At 29.1% G+C, this 22,136-nt stretch overlaps 8 protein-coding genes and 2 non-coding genes across 10 annotated transcripts; 5 read left to right on the plus strand and 5 right to left on the minus strand.

The window, feature by feature from the left end:
- Positions 1-93: 93 nt before the first annotated feature.
- On the plus strand, positions 94-3,066 carry INP51 (phosphoinositide 5-phosphatase INP51; the record flags this gene model as incomplete). Its single annotated transcript, XM_064857094.1, has 1 exon — positions 94-3,066. The coding sequence occupies one exon, from the start codon at positions 94-96 to the stop codon at positions 3,064-3,066; it is 2,973 nt and encodes a 990-aa protein (XP_064716227.1).
- A 180-nt stretch (positions 3,067-3,246) lies between these two features.
- On the minus strand, positions 3,247-3,477 carry CMI7 (Cmi7p; the record flags this gene model as incomplete). The annotated part of the gene is made up of 1 exon (XM_064857095.1): positions 3,247-3,477. One exon carries the CDS (start codon positions 3,475-3,477, stop codon positions 3,247-3,249), a length of 231 nt encoding a protein of 76 aa, XP_064716228.1.
- Positions 3,478-4,229: 752 nt separating this feature from the next.
- On the plus strand, positions 4,230-4,475 carry BET1 (Bet1p; the record flags this gene model as incomplete). Its single annotated transcript, XM_064857096.1, has 1 exon — positions 4,230-4,475. One exon carries the CDS (start codon positions 4,230-4,232, stop codon positions 4,473-4,475), a length of 246 nt encoding a protein of 81 aa, XP_064716229.1.
- Positions 4,476-4,752: 277 nt separating this feature from the next.
- EPS1 (protein disulfide isomerase EPS1) lies at positions 4,753-6,894 on the minus strand (the record flags this gene model as incomplete). The annotated part of the gene is made up of 1 exon (XM_064857097.1): positions 4,753-6,894. One exon carries the CDS (start codon positions 6,892-6,894, stop codon positions 4,753-4,755), a length of 2,142 nt encoding a protein of 713 aa, XP_064716230.1.
- Positions 6,895-7,409: 515 nt separating this feature from the next.
- YIA6 (NAD+ transporter) lies at positions 7,410-8,798 on the minus strand (the record flags this gene model as incomplete). The annotated part of the gene is made up of 1 exon (XM_064857098.1): positions 7,410-8,798. One exon carries the CDS (start codon positions 8,796-8,798, stop codon positions 7,410-7,412), a length of 1,389 nt encoding a protein of 462 aa, XP_064716231.1.
- Positions 8,799-9,883: 1,085 nt separating this feature from the next.
- On the plus strand, positions 9,884-10,609 carry NAS2 (Nas2p; the record flags this gene model as incomplete). The annotated part of the gene is made up of 1 exon (XM_064857099.1): positions 9,884-10,609. One exon carries the CDS (start codon positions 9,884-9,886, stop codon positions 10,607-10,609), a length of 726 nt encoding a protein of 241 aa, XP_064716232.1.
- A 2,953-nt stretch (positions 10,610-13,562) lies between these two features.
- PWA37_000423 lies at positions 13,563-13,634 on the minus strand. The gene has a single exon. It is a non-coding gene; the product is annotated as a tRNA-Thr (tRNA).
- A 943-nt stretch (positions 13,635-14,577) lies between these two features.
- On the plus strand, positions 14,578-14,672 carry PWA37_000424. The gene has a single exon. It is a non-coding gene; the product is annotated as a tRNA-Phe (tRNA).
- Positions 14,673-16,293: 1,621 nt separating this feature from the next.
- On the minus strand, positions 16,294-17,988 carry PPQ1 (protein-serine/threonine phosphatase; the record flags this gene model as incomplete). Its single annotated transcript, XM_064857100.1, has 1 exon — positions 16,294-17,988. One exon carries the CDS (start codon positions 17,986-17,988, stop codon positions 16,294-16,296), a length of 1,695 nt encoding a protein of 564 aa, XP_064716233.1.
- A 1,356-nt stretch (positions 17,989-19,344) lies between these two features.
- On the plus strand, positions 19,345-21,372 carry CTI6 (Cti6p; the record flags this gene model as incomplete). Its single annotated transcript, XM_064857101.1, has 1 exon — positions 19,345-21,372. One exon carries the CDS (start codon positions 19,345-19,347, stop codon positions 21,370-21,372), a length of 2,028 nt encoding a protein of 675 aa, XP_064716234.1.
- Between the last annotated feature and the right edge of the window lie 764 nt (positions 21,373-22,136).

Below are 22,136 nucleotides of genomic sequence, written 5' to 3' on the forward strand. Positions count from 1 at the left end.
AGTGAACATTAATCAAGCACATAGTCAACCGTACAAAACGAAATTATACCCCAATATAATTTGATTTACTTATGAAAATAATTCCTGTAAAATATGCCCGTGGGTAACATCAAGATATTTATTGGAAGAAATCCTCGATGTATAGTCCTTTCATCAAATGGGTATCATTTGCTGTTTCAAAGGTACTATAATAAGAATACGTCTTTAAAGAGTTCAAATACAAGATACAATGAATCCATTCAAGTATTAAATGAGAAAACTCCCACTGTAATATTAAAGCAGATTTCTAATGAAGAATTAAGTAATCAAGTTCAATATGTAGAATTAAACAACCAGAAATATGATGGTGTTCTTGGTTTAATCACTATTCATGGTTCTATATATCTAATCCTGATATCGCATTCTCAAAAAATTGGATTCCCCAGGTGGACGGAAACAAAAGATGGCAAAGTTGTACCGAATGAAAATATTTATAGAATATTAGATGTGGATTTTTTCAGTTTAGAAACTACTGTATTTGATTCATATTTTTTCGCTATTAATGACACTAACGAGGAAAAACTTCTTTATGAACATCCATGCGGTAGTTTGAAAAAATTGTTTCGTAGTGGCACATTTTATTACTCTAAGGAATTCGATATCTCAACATCGGTCAGAAATCATGGATTACTTCATAATTTAGAATGTATAATTAATAATTGTGATAATAACTTCATTTGGAATGCAAACCTAATAAGTGAAATCATCACCTGGAGAAACAGACTGCGTTATGTAGAAAAAAAGGCTTTTGATGATTCTAACATTTTAACTTTTATAATTAGAGGTTTTTGTAAGACGCTTTTATTGGAAAATGATTCTACTACCTACCTCAAGAGTAATTTCACCAAACATACTAGTAATAATGTCGAAGGTACTATAACAGCTAATAATGCCAGTACGAACAGTTTTAATAATTATAATAGCAACAAAATATCCTTAACAATAATATCAAGGATTTCTACTGAAAATAAAGAAAATTGTCTTTCTAATGATTGTCTAACTGAAGATGGGAAAGTTTCTAATTTTATAGAGACTGAAATCGTAGCTACTACCAGGGAATTTATATTTTCATACACATTAGTATCTGGTAATGTACCATTGTTTTGGGAAATGGCAGATGGTCAGTTATTATACAATAAAAAGAAAGTCAAACTAATTAAAGATCCTGAAAACACACAACCAGCATTTAACACCCATTTTGATTCACTTGAATCTAAATATGGTGTTGTTAGTATTATTAACTTAATTAAACCTAAAAACGATTCACAAGAAGTGTTAGCCGATGTTTTCCAAAAATGTGCAGAAATAAAATCTTTGAAAATAACTAATTTAGAAAGCCATTGCTCTTCTCTCTTGAAAAATCCAAATAAATTATTACATCTATTAAATGAAGACATTTATGAATTTGGATCTTTCGCATATGATAGGGAAAAAGGTATATATTTTGGTAAACAAACGGGTGTTTTAAGAATCAGTGCCTTCGATTCAATAGAAAAACCAATTAAAATTGCTATGATTATAAGCAGAGAGATTATTGAGTTGACAACAAGGGAAATTGATAGCTTAGATATTACATCAGTGTTTCTTGAATACCATGATCGACTATGGGAGGAAAACTGTTCAAATTTAGAGAGACTATATTTAAAAAGTTCAAACAAGTACAAAAGATTATATTCAAAGTTGTTTAATTCTTCCATTAAATTGTATGATCCACTACACTTTTACATATCTCATTACTTAAGACAATTGAAAACAAAGTTTACTTATGAAAAGGACTCAAGCATGTTCTGTGGTACATTTAATGTTAGTGGGAAACTACCTTCAGATATAGACTTAAAACAATGGCTAACACCAAATGGATGCACGATGGCAAATATTTATATAATTGGTTTAGAAGAAGTTATTGAATTGACACCTGGTCATATGTTATTGATTGATCCCTTTGTCAAATCATATTGGGAGAAAAAAATACTAAAAGAATTAAATGATAATGATGTTGGCTGTAGATATACTAAAAGATGGAGCAATCAATTGGGTGGTGTACTTTTAATGTTTTTTGTCGAAGAAAAAGAGTATCCTGAAATTAAAAATATCGAGGGTGATGTGAAAAAAACAGGATTTGGAGGAATGACATCAAATAAAGGCGCTGTCGCTCTAAGTTTTAAATATTCTGCTACCACATTTTGTATAGTGGTGTCTCACTTAGCAGCTGGTTTGGACAATGTCAGTCAACGTCACAATGATTATAAAACCATTTTTAAAAACATTAGATTCACAAAAGGAGCTAGAATAAAAGATCATGATGCAATTGTCTGGATGGGTGATTTCAATTATCGAATACTAATGTCTAATGAAGAAGTGAGGCAGTTGATATTAGAGAAGGAATTTTCTAAGTTATTTCAAAATGATCAGTTAAATCAACAAATGATCGTGGGTGAATCTTTCCCATATTTCCATGAAATGCCTATAAATTTTGCTCCAACCTATAAATTTGATCCTGGAACAAAGATATATGATACCAGTGAAAAAATGAGAATTCCTGCTTGGACTGACAGAATTCTTTCAAGAGGAGAAGTTCTCCGACAGACAAACTACGGTTCTGCAGAAGATATTCTTTTTTCTGATCACAGACCTGTATATGCTATATTTCAGGCTCACATTACAATCATAGATGAACAAAAGAAAGCTGATCTATCAAACAAAATATATGAAAGACTGAAACAAAAATTGGCTATATTAGATGATGAGGAAAAAGTGAAGTTTTTAAGTGACAAAGCCGTAAGTATATTAGAATTTAGACTTCACTCTGGAAAAACCAATAAGAAAATGTTAACAGCACCTGTCAAAGACAAGAAAAACAATAAACTACCACCTCCAAGTTCCGAACTAAACAAATGGTGGGTCAATAATGGACAATCTGTAAAAATTACGCTAGATATTGACCCCAAAAAGGTTATGATCAACCGTAAAAAAAGCTCAAATCCATTTGCACCGGACGATGGAGAACCCTTCTTTGTACCACGATAATATAGATTACATATACTTATTTTCATAATTATGTATTTACATATACATACAAATTTGTCCATATTGCATTAGAAGAATCAAATTTTTATCCTAGATAAGTACCTAAATCTTTTAAAAATACAGAATAACCAAAATATAAAAACCACGTTATTATTTTCTTATCGTTTTTAGCAAAATTTCTTATTCCTTGATCATAGAATTTGTATTTGACGAATTCACTATTTGATCCTGATTTATACGTTTATTCTCCCTAAACTGTGTCAATAAATAATCGAGGTGCTTCTCTACAGCCTTTAATTTTTTCTCCATGTCACTAGCAGTCTTTTCACCATCTTGCAGCATCCTAAAAACTTCAGCAAAATCTTCAGAAGCTCTCAAATTATCAAAATTTCTTTCTATAGTCATGATCATACCATTCAGATATTTCCCCGTTTATTTATTTAGTGCATTTTAACTATGCTTCTATCACAACTGTGAGAAGATTTTACCATTGCAATATATTATTGTTTTAAATGTGAACTTTCCAAATTCCGATTTTAAATTGTCTCATTTTTGAAATTTTTACCAGTAATTCTGTATATAACTTACTAATGTTGAAAAAAATAAGAGAATTCTGATTTTCAAATGCAAAATCATTCCTCTATCTAAAAAAACTTTTTCCTTCGTAGGATTACATAGTGAAAACAAGTAAATAGTGAAATGCCAATTTTAGTTAGAAGAGATGGTCTTTATCAACCGGTAGATCTACTAGCAACAAACAACAACAATATTTAATATTGCTACATCTTAGTAGACTTTTATTACAACAGGTAATAGATTTTCCAGAAACTTCATAATGAGTGCTAGGTATGCTTCTTTCCTATCTTCTAGCTTTAGGGCTTCTTTGTCGAGTAGTACATACTAACTAAAATATTCTTTAGATTGATACCTACTAAAGATAACAAATTTAAGATGATTAATGATAATGTATTTAGTGTAGATATACCTCAGACACACTAAGTCAACGTGACCGAAGTAGGACTCAACTTTTTGGATCTTTTGAAGAATATACAGGAGATGAAAATAATCCAGTGTCTGCTTATGGAAATAATGCTAGAAATAAATCTAGATTTGATTATTCTCAAGCCAATTTAGCCCAACTGGAGTCGCAAAGCACGGAGCAAATGACTATAATGGGACAGAAATTAAAAGCTTTGAAGCAACTTTCTTTGAAGATGGGTGATGAGATTAGAGGAGGTAGTGATACTGTAAATAACTTGAATGATACGTTTCAAAATACTACTATCAAATTAAAGTCAACATTTAACAACATGATGGAAATGGCCAGCAAATCCGGTGTTAGTATAAAGACATGGGTGTTGATATTTTTTATAGTTGGAATTCTTTTCTTCTGGGTATGGATTACCTAATAGCTGGCTTTTTTATCTACTGTACTCAATGAGAGTTTTCAGTAGAATTTTATTAAAATCAAACATACTTTTACAAGGATGAACACCTATTTGACATCAAAGTATTTTTTTAAGTTATATTGTTTATTCTCCAATCTCACACATAGATTTTTATTAAATATCAATAATATTGCATAATAAGATTGACATTTCGAATATTTATGTACCCTTCATAATTATACTGATAGACAGACACACATATATATATACGAATATAAATTTATATATAGTAATAATTTCATTTGTATTTGTCATGGATTGACTGTTTTTCGAAATTACCCAGCAAACCAATAGTGTCTCTTTTGGCGTCATAGTTTCTGTTTCTTTTAATTTGCTTAATGATATTTACTATTCTAGGAATAATGAAATAAATGACAACGATAAGACCAATTACAATTATAAAACTCTTTCCAAAATTTTTATATTGTTTTTTACCACCGATTCTTATTGATAAAGAATTATCAAATGACCTAAACTGTGATTTTTCAGGAATATTTATTGACAACAAATTTTCTTTTAAAACATATGGTGAATTTGAATCTCTTATATCACCACTTATCTTTGTAAAATGAAGTTGTCTGTTAGTCTTGTCAATCAGCAGAACATCACCTTCCTTCAAATTCCCCTCAAATGGCTGACCGGTTAATTTTTCTATCAAAGTACTAACATCATGTAAATCTACATATCCTAATATGTTTTGCAGATTATCTTCATGTAAAATTTCATATCGCATAGCAGCCACTACTTTCTTTGTACTAGATTGCTTTTCTCTTAATGCCTTTACTATCGCATCCTTCTTCTGTCTTCTTTTTAGAATTTTTTCGAACATATAATTCATTCTAACATTATCATAATCATAATGAGAGATCAAAAAATTTTGTATTATATATTTTTTATGATTCATATTTTTCTTTTCCTTTTCACTTGGATCATCTTTAGTTTGAACACATACTAAGGATAAACTGTTATACAATTCTGGTTGAAAATCGATTAACCTTTCGATATTAGAGGAATCTACTTTGGAGAAAAGTGGTAAAGAATTTTCCTCAATCCATTTCATGATTAAATTTGGGTTTCTCATTTCTGTAGTAGAATAACCATGAAAAACTTTTGGAATCAAATCCCCATCTTTAAATAAAAGCAATGTTGGTAACTGAGTTAATGTTGCCATAGTGAGGTATTCTTCGTTAGGTGATTTAGTTCCTTCTGTAAAATTATAATTAATTATTTTATTAAACTCATAATATCCTACTGTAGGTAACTTCATAATATCATCATTTGACTGGTATAAACGAATGTTTGGGAATTTAGATAATGGTTCTAAAAGATACTCAAATACGTCATAATCTTCAGGAACTACTGTTTTCGGGTCATATACAAAGACAACACTTATAGTCTGCTCATCAATTGGAATAATGCTATCTTTTTTAAAATCAAATTTATATCTCATTTTTGATAATAATTCTGCTTTACTAATTTCAGATAATAAATTATTCTCAAAAAGACTTTCCGCAAAATCTTGATAATCAGATGGATTTAAACTGTAACCATGATTATATTTGAAAAGATTGTTTGTAGTTTTGTTTGGCAATATCATTGCTACTGCTGGTCTTCTATCATCGTCAAAGGTATATTTTTTCGATAATTTGGAATAACCTAAATGTTTACAAAGGATAGGATATTTAACACAGTTCAAGTGTCCAGTTTTGATCCCGGAAAATGACAATTTGTTTGTTACCTGTTTCCACGTTCTTATAAATGCATTACATTCCTCACAATCAAAAAATTCCACGTTTTTGGAATCTAATTTAGTCATATCTTCAGTTGGCCAAAAAGAAACTAAATAAGGTTCATTAGATTTTCCAGATATCATATCAACAAACTCAACATCGCTCAAAGGAATACTTTTGGAATTTAATCCAACTTCATCAAAATTATCTGGATTTTTAGCCTCATTTCTTGCAAATTTTAAAAACCCTGCCACTGACCTTTCACCATTTGATGGATATGTCTTAATTACTCCATCTTTATTGTATAACCTAATTGTGGGGAAGGCTTCAATATTTTCTTCATGGCATAAATCACCACTTTCTACGCAATTAACTTGGTTAAAATAAATATTTAATTTATGACTTTCTTTTTGGAATTGTTTCCAAGTTTCTTTCCAAATAGGTTCTAAGTGCTTACAATGTGAACAATAAGGACTGTAAAACTCAACTATGTGTAACCCTTTAGATAGACTTTCATTAAAGTTAGTTTTGGTTAAAGGTTCAGGGAAATCCGGATATTCCTCACCAGTATTGGTAGTAGAAGCTACAATAATATAAAATACTTGTAGCAACAATAGTTTTGTTAGTAAACTATTTAATGAAAAAGACATATTGTTCCACAATATTAAATTTTCAAAAAACCAGATCAAATTTATCTGGTTGCACAGTCGTTTCAGATCTTTTTAATATTATTTTTTGATTATTTTATAAATTTCACCTTAGTTGTATATTCTTATTTGTAAAGAGTTAAAATACTTAATAAGCAAAATTGGTGTTCTCGGTTATTAGTTAGTTAGATTATTTGTTTGTTTCCAAAAGAAAAGAAAATGCATTTTGATCATTTTTAAACCTTTTTTTTTTTTTTAATTTCTAGACTTTCTTCAAGTTTGCAACAAAGGTGAAAATATAGGCACACAGAAGATTGAAAAGAAGAATCAATTTGTAGAGATGACTGGAAATATTATTGTAATATAGGAAATATGATGATTCCAAGATAGAGGAGTGTTTTTGTATATCTTAAATGACTTATTAGAAAAAGAAATAAAAAGAAACTTGACTGATAATTATTGGCTCTCTATTTATTCTTATCTAAATATTTATATATGTGCGTGTGCATATGTAATGCTTAAAAATAAAATGCAGATAGCTTATTTCTAACATATTCGAATGATACTAGGGTAATTGCAGATGCAGGAACTGTTCTTAAAAGATTAGCAGTAAATCCGGAATAAAACCCTCTTATCCCCTCATTTCTATAAGTTGTTTTAATAAGTGGAATAAGTTTCTTTTCTACTTCTATGGCATAGTTTCCTCTCTTCTTACCAAAGTTATTTGATGACTTTAACTGCATTCGTGTTCTCAGAATTTCGTGAGGGTAAGTTAAACCGGAAGCTATCATTTTTGATACAGAAGACGCTGCTATCAAGTTAGGTAAATGTATTTCGGAGTGACCTCGGTTAACATTGTTATCTTTCAAAGAGTAACATTTAAATTTAAGTTTTAACTTCTCATACACTGGGAAATGAATCGCCACATGGAATAGTCCTAATAAAGACGGTACTAGCCCTCTATAGAATGCTCTTATTCCTTCCTGATTCCATATACAACGGAATGCGTCTATCGTCCCGTAATATTGAGTAGAATATGGGCCCAGATTTGACTGTAGCATCAATCTCGTTTTTATTACCCATATAGGATTAGTTAAAGTGGTTGATACAGCACCAGCAGTGATAGCTGAGCATGAATGTGAAACGAAATCTGAACCAGGAAATAATCTTGGATAAAAATCTTTTGAGAATTCATAGACAGAGAAATAAATGGTCCAAGTTGGGAAGTAGCCTAACAGGATTGGAATTAGCCCTTTATAGAGGCCTTTAATGCCCTCATCCTTAACAATAGTATTCATAGTACCAACTACACCTTTATAATAAGGATTTTCCGCCCCATCTAAACCTTGAACTTGTAATCTTGTCTTAGTGACATCTAGCGGACAAACCATTATGCCAGAGAGGAACCCCGCCAGTGCACCAGATATTGCTGTTATGGTAGTATCATCCAATCTTCGCACATTTTCTGGTTTTGTATAGGACTCTCCCTTGTTACCATAAACTGTGATTTGACGATTCAAATCAATAGATTCATTAAAATTGCTATCATTAGATAATAATTTATTTTTTGATGAGGAAGACTTGGTATTTACTAACAAAGTATGTTCTGTTTCGATTTCAATTTCAGAAACTATATCATAATCTGTGTTATTAGTACTTTCCTTATCACTGCTATTATTATCATGTTGATTATTTATATTGGTAGACTTATTAGTAAAATTCTCTTTAGTACTTTCAATAATATCGTCTGATGACAAAGATGCTATACCATTTGGTAAGAAAACTTCAGGTTGGCTGCTTATATTATTATGTTGATTTTCTTGTTCTATGCGATTATTTACAGGTATATGTTGTCGACTTGGTTGGTTAGAATACTTTATTTGGTTTATTGAATCATCATGGGGCATATTTGCTTTTCTAATGGAAAGTTGTTCTCCCCTTTTTGTTGCCTTGTTATTATTATTCCTAAGTGCAAATACCTTTTCAAAATAATAGGAATAAAAGAAAATGAAAGAAAGGGAAAGAAAAGTAAAGAAAAGAATAGGTTTATCAAAACAAATGAATCTGGTATACTTTAATTAGCCAAAACAAAACAAACTAAAAATATGAATATATAATAGTGAACTATCAAAACAAACAAAAAAATTAGAATATATTAAATCAAAGAAATAAATGAAGTAAATATACCAATATGTTCTAATGGTAATAACTTTATATTGCCAATTAATTTCTTATACTGTTTTATATCCCTCTGTATATACCTTTTTTATCAATTTTAATCTTTATTACTAATAAGCTATTTATTGAATCAACGTGCTATATCCTCACAAGATATATTCATATATTTATATATATACATACATATATATGAATCTATATATATGTGTGTGTATGTATGCCCAGTGTAGCCCCACATGATTTCTTATTTGTGAATAATAATTTTTACAACCATTAGCACGGATCTCTTACTGTAAGATCTGTATTTCTGGCATTAATCTGTTCCTCCTTCTCAACTTTGAGCAAACGGCTTACACCACAAGATTCCTGTTTCTTTTTTGTTTTTTTCTTTTCTTTTTCGATTTCCTCGAGGAATTTTCAGAAAATCTGTATTTTTCTTTTTTTTTTTTTACCTTTTTCTTTTCTTTTTTTTTTTTTACCTTTTTCTTTTCTTTTTTTTTTCTATTCGGATTTCCCACTCAGTTGAAAAAAAGGAAAAGACAATTACGTAAACAAAAGAAAAGAAAAAACAAAAAAATAGAGCGATGGCTAAAAATGGTAGAATTAAAGTAGGAGACAAGATATGGAGAGGTGTGGATCAGATTAGAAGTGTCATGTGATATACTTTGAATAGATATTTAGACACAATTTCTGTTGCCTCAGAAAGGCAATATATATTCATACATATTGTAGGTCTTTGTTTTTGTTTTATTTCTTTCCTTTTCTTTTTTTATATTTATTTTACAAGCAACTGTGGAATATACTCAGTATAATAATGACCGTTAAGGCATACAGCAGTAATCTAGATAATAGCCATAGCACGGGTGTAGACACTAATGAGATTGGTGAAATTAATGAGCTTTTAACTAACTTGGAGATTAATCCTACTATCACATATCAAGTTGCAAGATTGAAAAGCTTAAATTTAAATGAAATTACGGAACTAAAGCAATTAGTAGAGTCTGAATTACTGAAATTTTCAGAGATTTTACAATCACAGAATATTGACATGGATACACAATTGGTCACAGAGGATGGATATCCACGTGGTGATATTGATGTTTTGCAGATACGAATAATAAGAAGAAATATTAACATGTTGAAAAATGATCTAAGTAATATCATAGAACAATCCTTCCACTTATTAAATACTCATTTTAAAGATCTTAATAAACCACAGGATTCTTTAATATCTGGGGTAAATCCAAACAGCACGATTGAATATAAAATCCCATTTGCTATAATCAAGGAAATCAATGTGAATGGTCCAATTTCATCTGCTGGTATACAAAATGACGATAAACTAATCAGTTTAGGTAACATTCATGCAGGAAATCACATGAAACTAAAATCTTTGATTAATGAAGTTATTCAAAACGAGGATAAAGAATTAGATGTTAGAGTTCTTAGAAGAGATCAGGAAATTGTAGATTTAGTTTTAATTCCAACAAGAAAGTGGAACGGTACGGGTTTATTAGGTTGCAAATTACAAGAACTGTAGAAAATATACATATACAAATATATATGTATATATATAATAATAATAAAAGTAAAAATAAAAACTATCCTAGATGTAGTTTTTCAAGATATAATCATTAAATTTTACATATATTCGATATTCATGTTGTAGTTGTAATTCTTCAATTTTCACAAATTTAAAAGATAATAACATATATGTATAAATATTTTAAGAATAAAATAATTATTATATATTCTATGTAACGTATAAAGAGGCAATAATAAAGATATATAGTGATGTTATAAAAATATTAGCTACTCTCGTTGTTGTTTGGGTCATTAATTATTATTTTTATTTATTTTACTATTTCAATTATATCTTTATGATGATTTTTTAGTTGTCCAATATGAACTATTGGGAATTAGCAAGAATAAAATAAGCTATGAGAAAAGAAATAATATTTTAGAAAATTTTGATGTGTTTAAATTCTCTTTTTTATTGTAATCCATGCTCTTTTGTTGGAAGATAAATAGAATATAAGGATATATGTATAATATTAAAAAAATTCTTCAGTTAGATTGGACATATATGTGTGACGTTATATATTCTCTATTCTCACTGAATATTTTGCAATAATTTATCAAAAAAACCCTTGACTTCTTATATATGGATATCAAACTATTATCTTCCATGAATGACAAAAAATACCTAAATAGTCATATGGATGTTTAGTCATATTGAAACAATAAATATTTAGCTTTTTATCATTTGGTTTCTGTTAAAATCTTATTCTTTTAATTAATTTGACCCAGAACACCTTATTTTAGTAGCTATCACACAAAAAATTAAATTTAATCATAATCATAAACTCTTCTTATTATATTTTTGTTAAAATAGAATGTTCTATGATAAAATAGATAGAACAATAAGATTTTAGCAGACACTAAACGATAAATTGTTGAGTAATAATTGTTGAGAGGTCACCAAAAGTTGTTGAGTTTATTTATTAAATATCTTACTGTTCGTAGAGGAAAATGGCTGAATGTTAACATATATAAAGCCAAGGATTTCATCATACATTATTTTTATCTTATTTACAATCTTTGTATATTATTATTTCTATGTTGTATATAGAGAAAGAAAGTGAAGAACTTTATTATAATTTTGTATACTAAATCTGTTTAATATAATATTGAGAATGTTTACTATATATCCAATGAATAAAGGCGCTCATTCCCAACAATTTTATTTAGTGTTATGTTGTAATTTTTGAAATAGAGAATGATAAAAGGTTGTACATATTCCATGACTTATTTTTCTTTACTTAAAAATTTAAATTATAGTTTAGGGAGCAAAAAAGCTTTTAAACAATGAAAAATTCTATAATTTTTAAGATATTACAAAAAACTACATGTAAGGAACCTAACTGGAATTCCAATAAAAACGCAATCCTGAGGGTAGCACTTGAGTGTCTGGGTGGAGGATTGGTACAGCCATGTGAGCAGTGGCTCGTATAAGGTATTGAATTTGATTAGAGGATTTCCAGGGAGCGATAATTGTATCAGATCTTATCAAGAGGCCTTTGATTATTGAGAGATATGCCAGGGGTAATCATCTTATTTAAATACATCTTAGTAATGATATTAAGAAGTAACTCTTGATATCATATAAGACTAAGAAGAACAACAACGAGAAGTAATAATACTACATCAGGGTTATTAATTAGTGATATATAGAGCTTACGTAAGAGTGTTTATACGTATACTAATTGATATGCTTCATCCATTTACATACAACAACTCTTACACTACAATCCTGTATAGTCTTTTTTTATTAAAATAACCTTCATAAATGATAATTTTTGAAATCAAGAAATGAATATTTAACAAATTGTAACTAATAAAACACAAGTTTTCTTTTAAGAACTAAATATTGAATATTAGACAAAAAGAAAAAAAAACAATTAATATATTTTCCAGTATATCACAAATGTATTATTATAAAAACTCATAAATAACATATAAACAAATCAATTTTTAAAATTAATTTAATAATGGGGTCTATTTCAAATTCTAACACGGCATTTTTATTTCAATAAGTTACTCTGTATAATTGTCGTATCACAAAATCTCATTTAACAAGAAGTTCCTATACTCTTATCACTTCTTGGACTTTACTATGACTTTTGCTAAAATTGTGATTCTGTGTCAAATATTCAAGATTATTCTAGAATAGAATACAGAATATTAAAAGACTTGTACTGAAATATAGTTACACTACATTATATAATGAATGATCCCTCTGATTAGTTATATGTTTACTATACAACTCATTACAACCTAAATATTTTACACAATTACGCGATTAGATAAGATAAGATAATGATATAACAGATAATTTTAAAACATTCATTGAAAATGAAGAAGTTATAACATATTTTTACATCTTGCCTTTCCCTTAGAAGAAAAATTAAAGAAGAAAACGTTTTAATTAGTGTGTATTGAAATATAAAATTTATAATAAATATTACTAAAAAAATCTTATATAGTTCATGGCATTATGACCTAAAATGTGAAAATTCCCATGTATACAAATAAATCCCTATACTGGAGTGATTATTATGAGTTGCCTTCCTTTTCTCTTCTGTTCTACATGTCCACAAAATTTTCTAAAACAAACAATTTCAAAAAAGAGAGCAAATCTTTACAATTTTCGAAACAAATAATAAGAACCTAATAATAGCAAAACCTAAGATATCACACTTTATAATAGATGAAGATCCATTACGAGAGATATACTCTTCTAAAACACTAAAATAGATGAATATTTCTTGATTGATCGTTTATATATGATATATAAGTTAGACTCCACACAAAGAGTAAACTAACGCACACAGGTATACAGATAAACACGAAAAGATAAGGGCATCGCAGACTACAGGGCTAACAAGATCATTTATAGCGATATCAGGATTCAATATGTTACAAAAAAATATTGCCACTTGCCAGAATTGAACTAGCGACCTTTGCATTACAAGTGCAACGCTCTACCACTAAGCTAAAGAGGCTCCATAAAACGCACTGTGTTGTATTATGAGGTGGTGAAATTCTTTATGTATTCCAGGGAAATGGTTATTCAAGTAATCGAGACAGTAATCAACTATAATCAATAATATAATTACTAAAACAGTCTTATATATTGAGCGGCTTTAACGTGCTAATATATTTATTCGAAGTTACTTGGCTTGTTACTTGCTTGTTGTTCTCTTTTGTTATACATAATTGTTGGAAAATGAGAGTTTATTACTGTCATTTTCATAAGAATTATTTTTAATTAGTTTTTCTATATATTATGTGGTGTACGGATGTACATAATATCAGGAAAACATTTTAATTGTCACCAAATATGTCTTTCGAAGATTTGAAAAGAAATGAAAAACTTTAAAAGAAAACTTAAAGTAAATAAAAGAATGTATACTGAATACACTATATAATAAATATGTACAGGTATTTAATACAAAAACATAACAAGTATCTATAACTTAATGATGTCTATCATTACCATCTACGCAGAAGGCTCCAAATTCCAACAATAATATATAGATTATTTACAAAAAATGGTTATGGAAGATGATCTTTTATATCCAGAAAACGTTGTACTTTTATATGTTTTCTGGAGCTCGATCGATTATTCAGATTAGCACATTAATGATCTGACTGATTCACACCCTAAAATTTATTACATTAATTTAGGTGCACTAGTGGATTAGAACTGCACCCCAATTCTCTAATCATGGTGATTAGTAATACACGTGGGACTTATTAAAACAATAGGTAAATTCTAGATTTGCCAAAATCTTATGTAATCCAATCTCTTTATTATGCAGCATCTAATGTTGTAGCACATGTATGGCTCATTAAGACAATAAATAGTTCTAGATTCATTCAGGATCTTATGTAATCTTGATGGTTATAACCATCCTATTCCACAACAAGAGTATAACAGGTGAAGCGGATTTAGCTCAGTCGGGAGAGCGCCAGACTGAAGTTCAAGACTTTGGTCACTGTTATCTGGAGGTCCTGTGTTCGATCCACAGAATTCGCACTTGTTTTTATATGTTGCAATATTGTAATATCTCTGATATTACTATTTAGGGTTTGTTTAGAAAAATGAGGGCTGACGAGATTTTTCTGTACTTTCCTTTTTGCAAATTTTACAAACATAGATAAAAGCAGGGGTAACCAACATAGGTAAAAGAAAGTAACGAAGGAAGCAAGAAACAAGGAACAAAGGATTATATAAGTTTAGATATATAATATATAAGTGTATACAATTAGGTTAGCTTAGACTAGGGATATAGATGTATAGATATATAGGAAGATCACATCTAGAGATATAGAAAGACTCTATATCTTATATCTATCCAAGTAAAGTATTATTGTGTTTGCAACAAGATTAACGGTTATCTGAAACACATAACCTAAGGGTAATTACATGTGGAATCCTAGTGTCACTATAAATGAGCTTGTTAGCTCTGTAAGCTGCAACGCCCTTATCTTTTCGTGTTTATCTGTATACCTGTGTGCGTTAGTTTACTCTTTGTGTGGAGTCTAACTTATATATCATATATAAACGATCAATCAAGAAATATTCATCTATTTTAGTGTTTTCGAAGAGTATATCTCTCGTAATGGATAAAGATCTATTACAATTATGGATTTCTGAACAACAGTTGATTTTATTGTAATAATGGTAATAATCCACTTGAATAAATATAAGATATTAAGACACTCTATATTCCTAGACATGATATTAATATATATATGTATATCTCTCTAATCTAACGAGACCAAAGGAGACATATTTATATACTTAATATAAATTCAATTCCCATTTAAAACTAATTTCACTAATCAATAAAGTCAAACTCGGCTCTTTACATCAAAAATCATTAACTTAAGTACATTATCTTTTTACATTCTAGATTTGTTTGTTAGCTCTGTATTGAAAATGCTTTAAAAGACCAGTTTCTTATCAGAGGTACCAAGTATAATTCCAATTAAATTCATTTTCTTAAATAGAAAAATCATAAATACTTTGGAATATATATAAGTATATACTAATTTTCATAGATTAATGTTTGAATAGTGTTTTGTACAAGTTATATATATATTATTAGTTATTAGCTACTTAAGAAATTAGAATAGTTATTTATTTGAACACACTTACATTAGTTACTAACATATTATACACAAAATTGAGCTCTAAATAGGTAAAAAAATTCACCGAAATAAAACAGGAGAAAATAGCATACCTCTTCAGGTGTTTTCTTTGTTAAGAACCATTCTTTGACTATATTGCCTCTTGAACTGAAAATGTGTAAAATATTTTATTCGAAAATCTCAATAAACAGACTTATATATGATATTTATCGTAAGTTTAATCAATATTAGAAAAAAAAATATTATGCAAACACATAAATATAATTATCATAAACTCATATATAAAAATCTACACATCGATATACATATAGAAGAAAAGTCAATTCATTAAAATAAAAAAAAAAATCATTTATTCATTAAAATGAACAAGGAAAAAACCAACAAAGATATCTTTATAAAACAACTTATTAAAATAAAAGATGAATCAACAAACAAACAAAACAAAAAAAGAAAAAAATTTAAAATAAATCAAAAATAAGAAAAAACAGGATATAAACCAAACCCTTATCTTTTTATTGAATGTGGTTTCAACAATTCGAAACTACATATCAATCCAGTACTAATACTCAACACAGCTCCCCAATTACCGAATTGGCCACAATAATTAGGTGCACTAAAAATAGTAACGAATTTTTTCTTTGCGAAAAATTCATAACCATCTTCTACTACCATATGTCCCCTGATAATCAAATCAAACTTGAATCTTGAACAAAAATCCAACACATTTTTTCTCGAGAATGTGTAAGAAACACCACGATCATTTGGTGACCAGGTGGTTACATTTGAGTCTGGATCACTCCATAGTAAATCTGTAATCAAACCTTCATCTGGAATATCCGTTGGTCGTAAAACATTAGAGATTTGTTTCATGGAGGTCAAATCTGGTGAGATCCCACCGTGAATACAAAATATCTTATCTTGAATCATTGCAGCTATTGGCAAACAATTAAACACATCGATGAAACATTTCCATATTTTCGTAGATTTTCTTCTTTTGCATTCATCATAGAACCCATACATCTTAGTAACATTAGCAGACTCATGATTTCCTCTTAACATAAAAAAATTGTCTCTATATTTAATCTTGTAACAGAAAAGTAACATGATAGTCTCCAATGACTGATGACCTCTATCAATATAATCACCTAGGAATAAATAATTAGTCTCTGATGGATCCCCACTTAATTTAAAAATTCTCAACAAATCATTATATTGGCCATGTATATCACCGACGATCTTTATAGGCGATTGTAATTTCAATAAAGTGGGTTGCATAAGAAAAATTTCACGTACATGAGAACAAATCAATTGAATTTCCCATGAATGAATTGGGAAACTTGATGAAGACGAAGATGAGTGTTTCTTACGTTTACTGGATCCATTAGTGTTATTGAATTTCAATAATTTTGCAATCATATCATCCAAATTAATACCATCCTTTGACGAACTGTCATTTGGATATCTTTTCAAAAAAATTGAATGATTATATTTTGTCTTATATGCCACATCTGTAATATATTGCTTAGTAATAGAATTATTTCCATTATTATTATAACTAAATTTTTTAAAAGAAAATGTTGAAGAAGGTGTAAAGGATGAATTAGAATAGAATGAATTAGTTGATGTGGATGAGAAAACAGATGAAAATGGAGTGGAAAATGATTCTAGTGAATTGAAAAAACCAGTGGAGTCAATAGTATTAATAGTATTAGTGTTATTACCAATAGCACTTAATCTAATATTGTTGTCAATACTAGGCTGTAAAGAAGTGACGATATTGGTTGCAGTAGTAGAAGTCAAAGGTATTGCATTAGGTATATTAAAGGGTTGAACATCCTTCGTTGATATTAAAGGTGGTTTGATAGGTGGAGCCGGAGATGCTGATCTCTTATGTGACTTTTTAGATGAATCCTGTGTCTTAGTAAAAGTTGATAGACACTGTTTCGCTTCGTTGCTAACTTTATTAATATCAATATCAGTATTAATGTCAGTATTATTATATTTTGTAGTAGGTAGCAACCTACTATCATCTGGTTCGGTTGGTTCATTAGAGTTTATATCGTCATTATTTGATGCATTATTCAAGTTTTGAGAACTGTTAGTATTATTAGAATGTTTATTAAATGCAGAATTCAGAATATTATTATTGTTACTGTAATTATTATCTGAATGGGACGGGCTTCTTCTTCTTCTCCTCATATATATGCGATGTAATTACAAATCTTTTAAATATATGTATATAGATATAAATACAGATAAAACGTAGGTGACAAAGATAGCAGATATTTATAATCAAACAGGTAAGTAAGTAAGTATAATGATCCACCAACGATAACTAAAATAAAAGTCAAAGAAAGAAAAAACAAAATAAAAAAAATTAAACACGACCGTTCAATGAATTTGAGGCTAGTATACCCTATACTTATAGTATTCCAATTACAAACAAATAATTAATGGACAGATGAAGTCTAGCAGCAGGTTAAATAAAATTAGAAGTTTAATATAAATGGTTTAATTAACTGATAAATAAAAGCACCCAAGGAAAAAAAATCAATAATAAAATACAATTAGGCAGAATTTTGATATCAATTAGCAAGGTAAACGAGTAAATTAGTAACTAAGAAAGGAATATTGGTTTACTAATCATATCAGAATATCTGTGTGTATTTGTGTTTTCTCAGCCAGAATAAACACAGATTTGACGATCTTCCTTGTTCACAACAATAATCTGAATATTAAAAGAGGTACTTTTCTTTGCTCTTACCCTCCCCCCTGAAGAGAAAACACAGAATAAAACGAAAAAACCGAAAGAAAAAAAAAAGACAAAAAAAAAAAAGAAAAAAGGAAAAAGAAAAAAAATACTACCTTTTATTGAATTACCTAACCATACACCCATTTACAAGGTAATCGAAATTGGGAAATCATTACCCGGATTGCCGACTTTTTGAAATATAAGAGAATTCCATGCATCCTTACCCGATCTCGGGTAAGGATGCATGGAAAAGTAGGGTTGGACAGAAGTTTTATTTTACTCATTTTTGTAACTCAAAATTTTAATAAGGGTTTAGTAGGTAATACCTGATTGAACCCTATTCCTTTTTTTTTCCCTTTCTCTCAATAATGAAATTATTTTAATATCAAAGTTTGTTTTATACTTGAAATGGAAGGAAAAAGCATACATACAACAGCAGCAAAAAAAATTAGAAGAAGAAAACAATGTGACGTATAAATCAAAACTAATAAAAAAGAAATAAGGACCCACTGCTTATAAACCATAACATAGTACTAGCTTTGACCCTAATATTAGCTGGATTAACCTCCTTTATCTGTGTTCTTTAATCCTCTGTTTTTTCAAGACAACGAGAAAATTACAATCTCACAACTTTATTATTCCTACAATAAAATTCAAAGGTTACCTTTAAGCTGTGAATTATTAATAAAGATATTTATATTCCTATACTTACTTAAAATTAGATTATAAAAAACTTATTATTTCCATTATATTTGTTTCTTGCTATTTTTTTTCTCCTTTTTATTTTTTTATATTACGATAGGATGAGTGAATCATTAGAGAGACTAATGAAGAGAGAAGAAGAATCCAAAAATATTACTAATGATAGTCCCAATGACAACAACGACAACAATAATAATGTATTAAATGAAGAGATGTTAAAAATAGATAATGAAGAAGAGGATGAAGTAGATGAGGAAAGTGTAGATTATCCCAAAGGAAATAATCCTAATGATATAAAGAACAATTTGACTGGGGATAAAAACACGGATCTGGTGAAGGAAACCATCAAACCTGCTCCTTTATCACCACCATCAAAACCATCTTCAGAACCAGATATTTCAAATTTGGAGGAAGACAATAAAGGGGTTTCTCTTAGAACTGAAAAATCCATAAAAGATATTAAATTAAAAAAAAATGTTAACAAAGCTGATATCAACGATAACAGCAACAACAATGATAATAATGACAATGACAAAGTTATAAACCAATCCGACCTTAAAAGTAAAGAGTATTCCAGAGAACAAGAACCAAAAATAGATAAGGAAACACAACAAGAAGAAGCACCAGAAGAAGAAGAAGAGGGAGAAACAAGATGTATATGTAACGAATTAGATCCACCAGATGATTCAGGTCTTTTTATCCAATGTGAACAATGTGGTGTATGGCAGCATGGATATTGTGTGGGTATTATTAAAGAAGATACACCAGACAAATATTGGTGTGAACAGTGTAGACCTGATTTACATCGTCTGTATATCACGGATTTGGGAGAAAATAGATCTCTATATAAACCAGTTCAGGGACTAAGAAGACAAAAGAAACGACTCACCAGACAATCCCAAGCAAGTAAAAAAAATAAAACCAATAGATCAAAGGATTTAGCAGAAACTTCTTCAACTACTACAGATACATCGCTATCTATCGATTCCTCTTCTCCATCTACTATAACTTCAAGTGTTAGTAAAACATCTCGAAAAACTGATAATTCTATTTCATCCACCATATCACGTTCCACCAGATCTTCCAACAAGAATAAAGATAAGAGTGTTACTACTGAAGACAGCAAAAGTGATGTACGTTCTAATATATCTACTCGTTCTGATAATAATTCATCTATTAATGAAACAGATGATGATATTAACGATAATGGCAATGATTATGACGATAATGAAAACACAGATAGCATTAACCAATCATCAACTTCATACAATGAAAATAATAGAAGACTGCAAGATAGAAAACGTGCCACTTTTCAAGCTAGGGAAGAAAAACAATATCAAAGAATGCTGGAAAAAGCTATCAAAGAGAGTAAACAAGAATCTAATAATACTGATAACCCATCAAAAAGAATTGAAGAAAACATCTATGATGATAAAAATAGCTTAGCCATAAACAAATCTCTTGATGATGAAAAAATATCTAAACCAATAGGTGAGAATAAATCTAATAAAACAAATTTGGCAAAAAAATTAACCATACGAGATAAAGATTCAGATTCTATATCAGATCAAGATTCTATAAAGAATGAAAATAAAGAACAAACATCTGATACGAATGGTAATGTTTTGAAAAGACCACTTGCAACGGTTAAAAAATCTCAAAGAGGTACTAAACGGGCTAGACGAGCCGCTACATCTACTGAAAAGACCACAAAAGGTGGGCGTAGAGGCAAAGGTTCTCGTTCTCAAACAAACCAAAGTACCTTAGAAGAAAGTGGTGGAAATACTCATACATTCAAAGGTCACTCTGAAGTTAACTTAAGTAAACCAGTAAAACCAAGGTTACCTCCAACAAGAACAACGCTAAATGAGATGAAAAGAAGAGTATCTGCCATTTTAGAATTTATTTCGAGGACCCAATGGGAATTAAGCCAGGATCAACAAACCAAGGAAGAACTGATTAAGTTTGTCGAAAACGAAGAATTTGTTAAAAAAGTTACTAACGTTTATGATAGATATAATGACACCTTAACTATGATGGATGATTTGACTAGACAACTATTACTTTGGGAACAGAAATATTGTTTTAACACAATTAAAGTTAATAAGGAAGAAGAAGAAGAAGATTAGTATATACTTGATTCTATTTACATTTCTGTAGAGGTATCTTATTATATCTTTAGAAATAGAAATTAGTGCAAACATACATATACATATCAATTTGCCAAAAGACCTTCCTTTTTGAATTCATCTTAAAGACTCAAGAAAATCTCTTGTAGATAGAATTGATGTTCCACCTAAAATAATCCGCATTCTGTTGTTTACCATTGCTATGTTAAATTGTTCAACTAATCTAGATTCTTCATACGTTACACCACCAACAATAAAAATAATCACATCTTGAGTTTGCGGTAATTGATTTGAAGTTGTATCAACAGCTGAGTTAATCAAACACTTATACCTTGATTCTGCTAAAGTATTCTTAGATAAATCACTTAATAACTGGGACAACTTAGGAACATGTTGCATATATATATTATCAGATGCAGGATTATGCTGGTTCCTGTTTCTATGCAGATCAATTCTTGTATTAAATTTTTTTGCCAATTCTGTTAATAAATCATCCTTTCTATTTGTCTCCAAGTTTTCTTTTTTTTTACCACTTTTTATTTTTTCAAGAAACATATTTCTAAATTTATGCAAATAATTTATGTCTTCTATTGTCAAAAATTCTTTTAAGATATCTACTATTTGACTTATTTTTTCAATATTCTTATTGTCATTGTCATAATAAATCTCATCATATCGTATCATATAAATACAAGCCAATTTTAATTTATAAAAGGGGGCCAACTTTGGGTTCTTTAAATACCGTAAAACTGTATTATAATCCT

Source organism: Arxiozyma heterogenica, assembly GCF_036370985.1.
Source record: "Arxiozyma heterogenica strain weizmannii chromosome Unknown scaffold_11, whole genome shotgun sequence".
Classification (NCBI taxonomy): Eukaryota; Fungi; Ascomycota; class Saccharomycetes; order Saccharomycetales; family Saccharomycetaceae; genus Arxiozyma; species Arxiozyma heterogenica.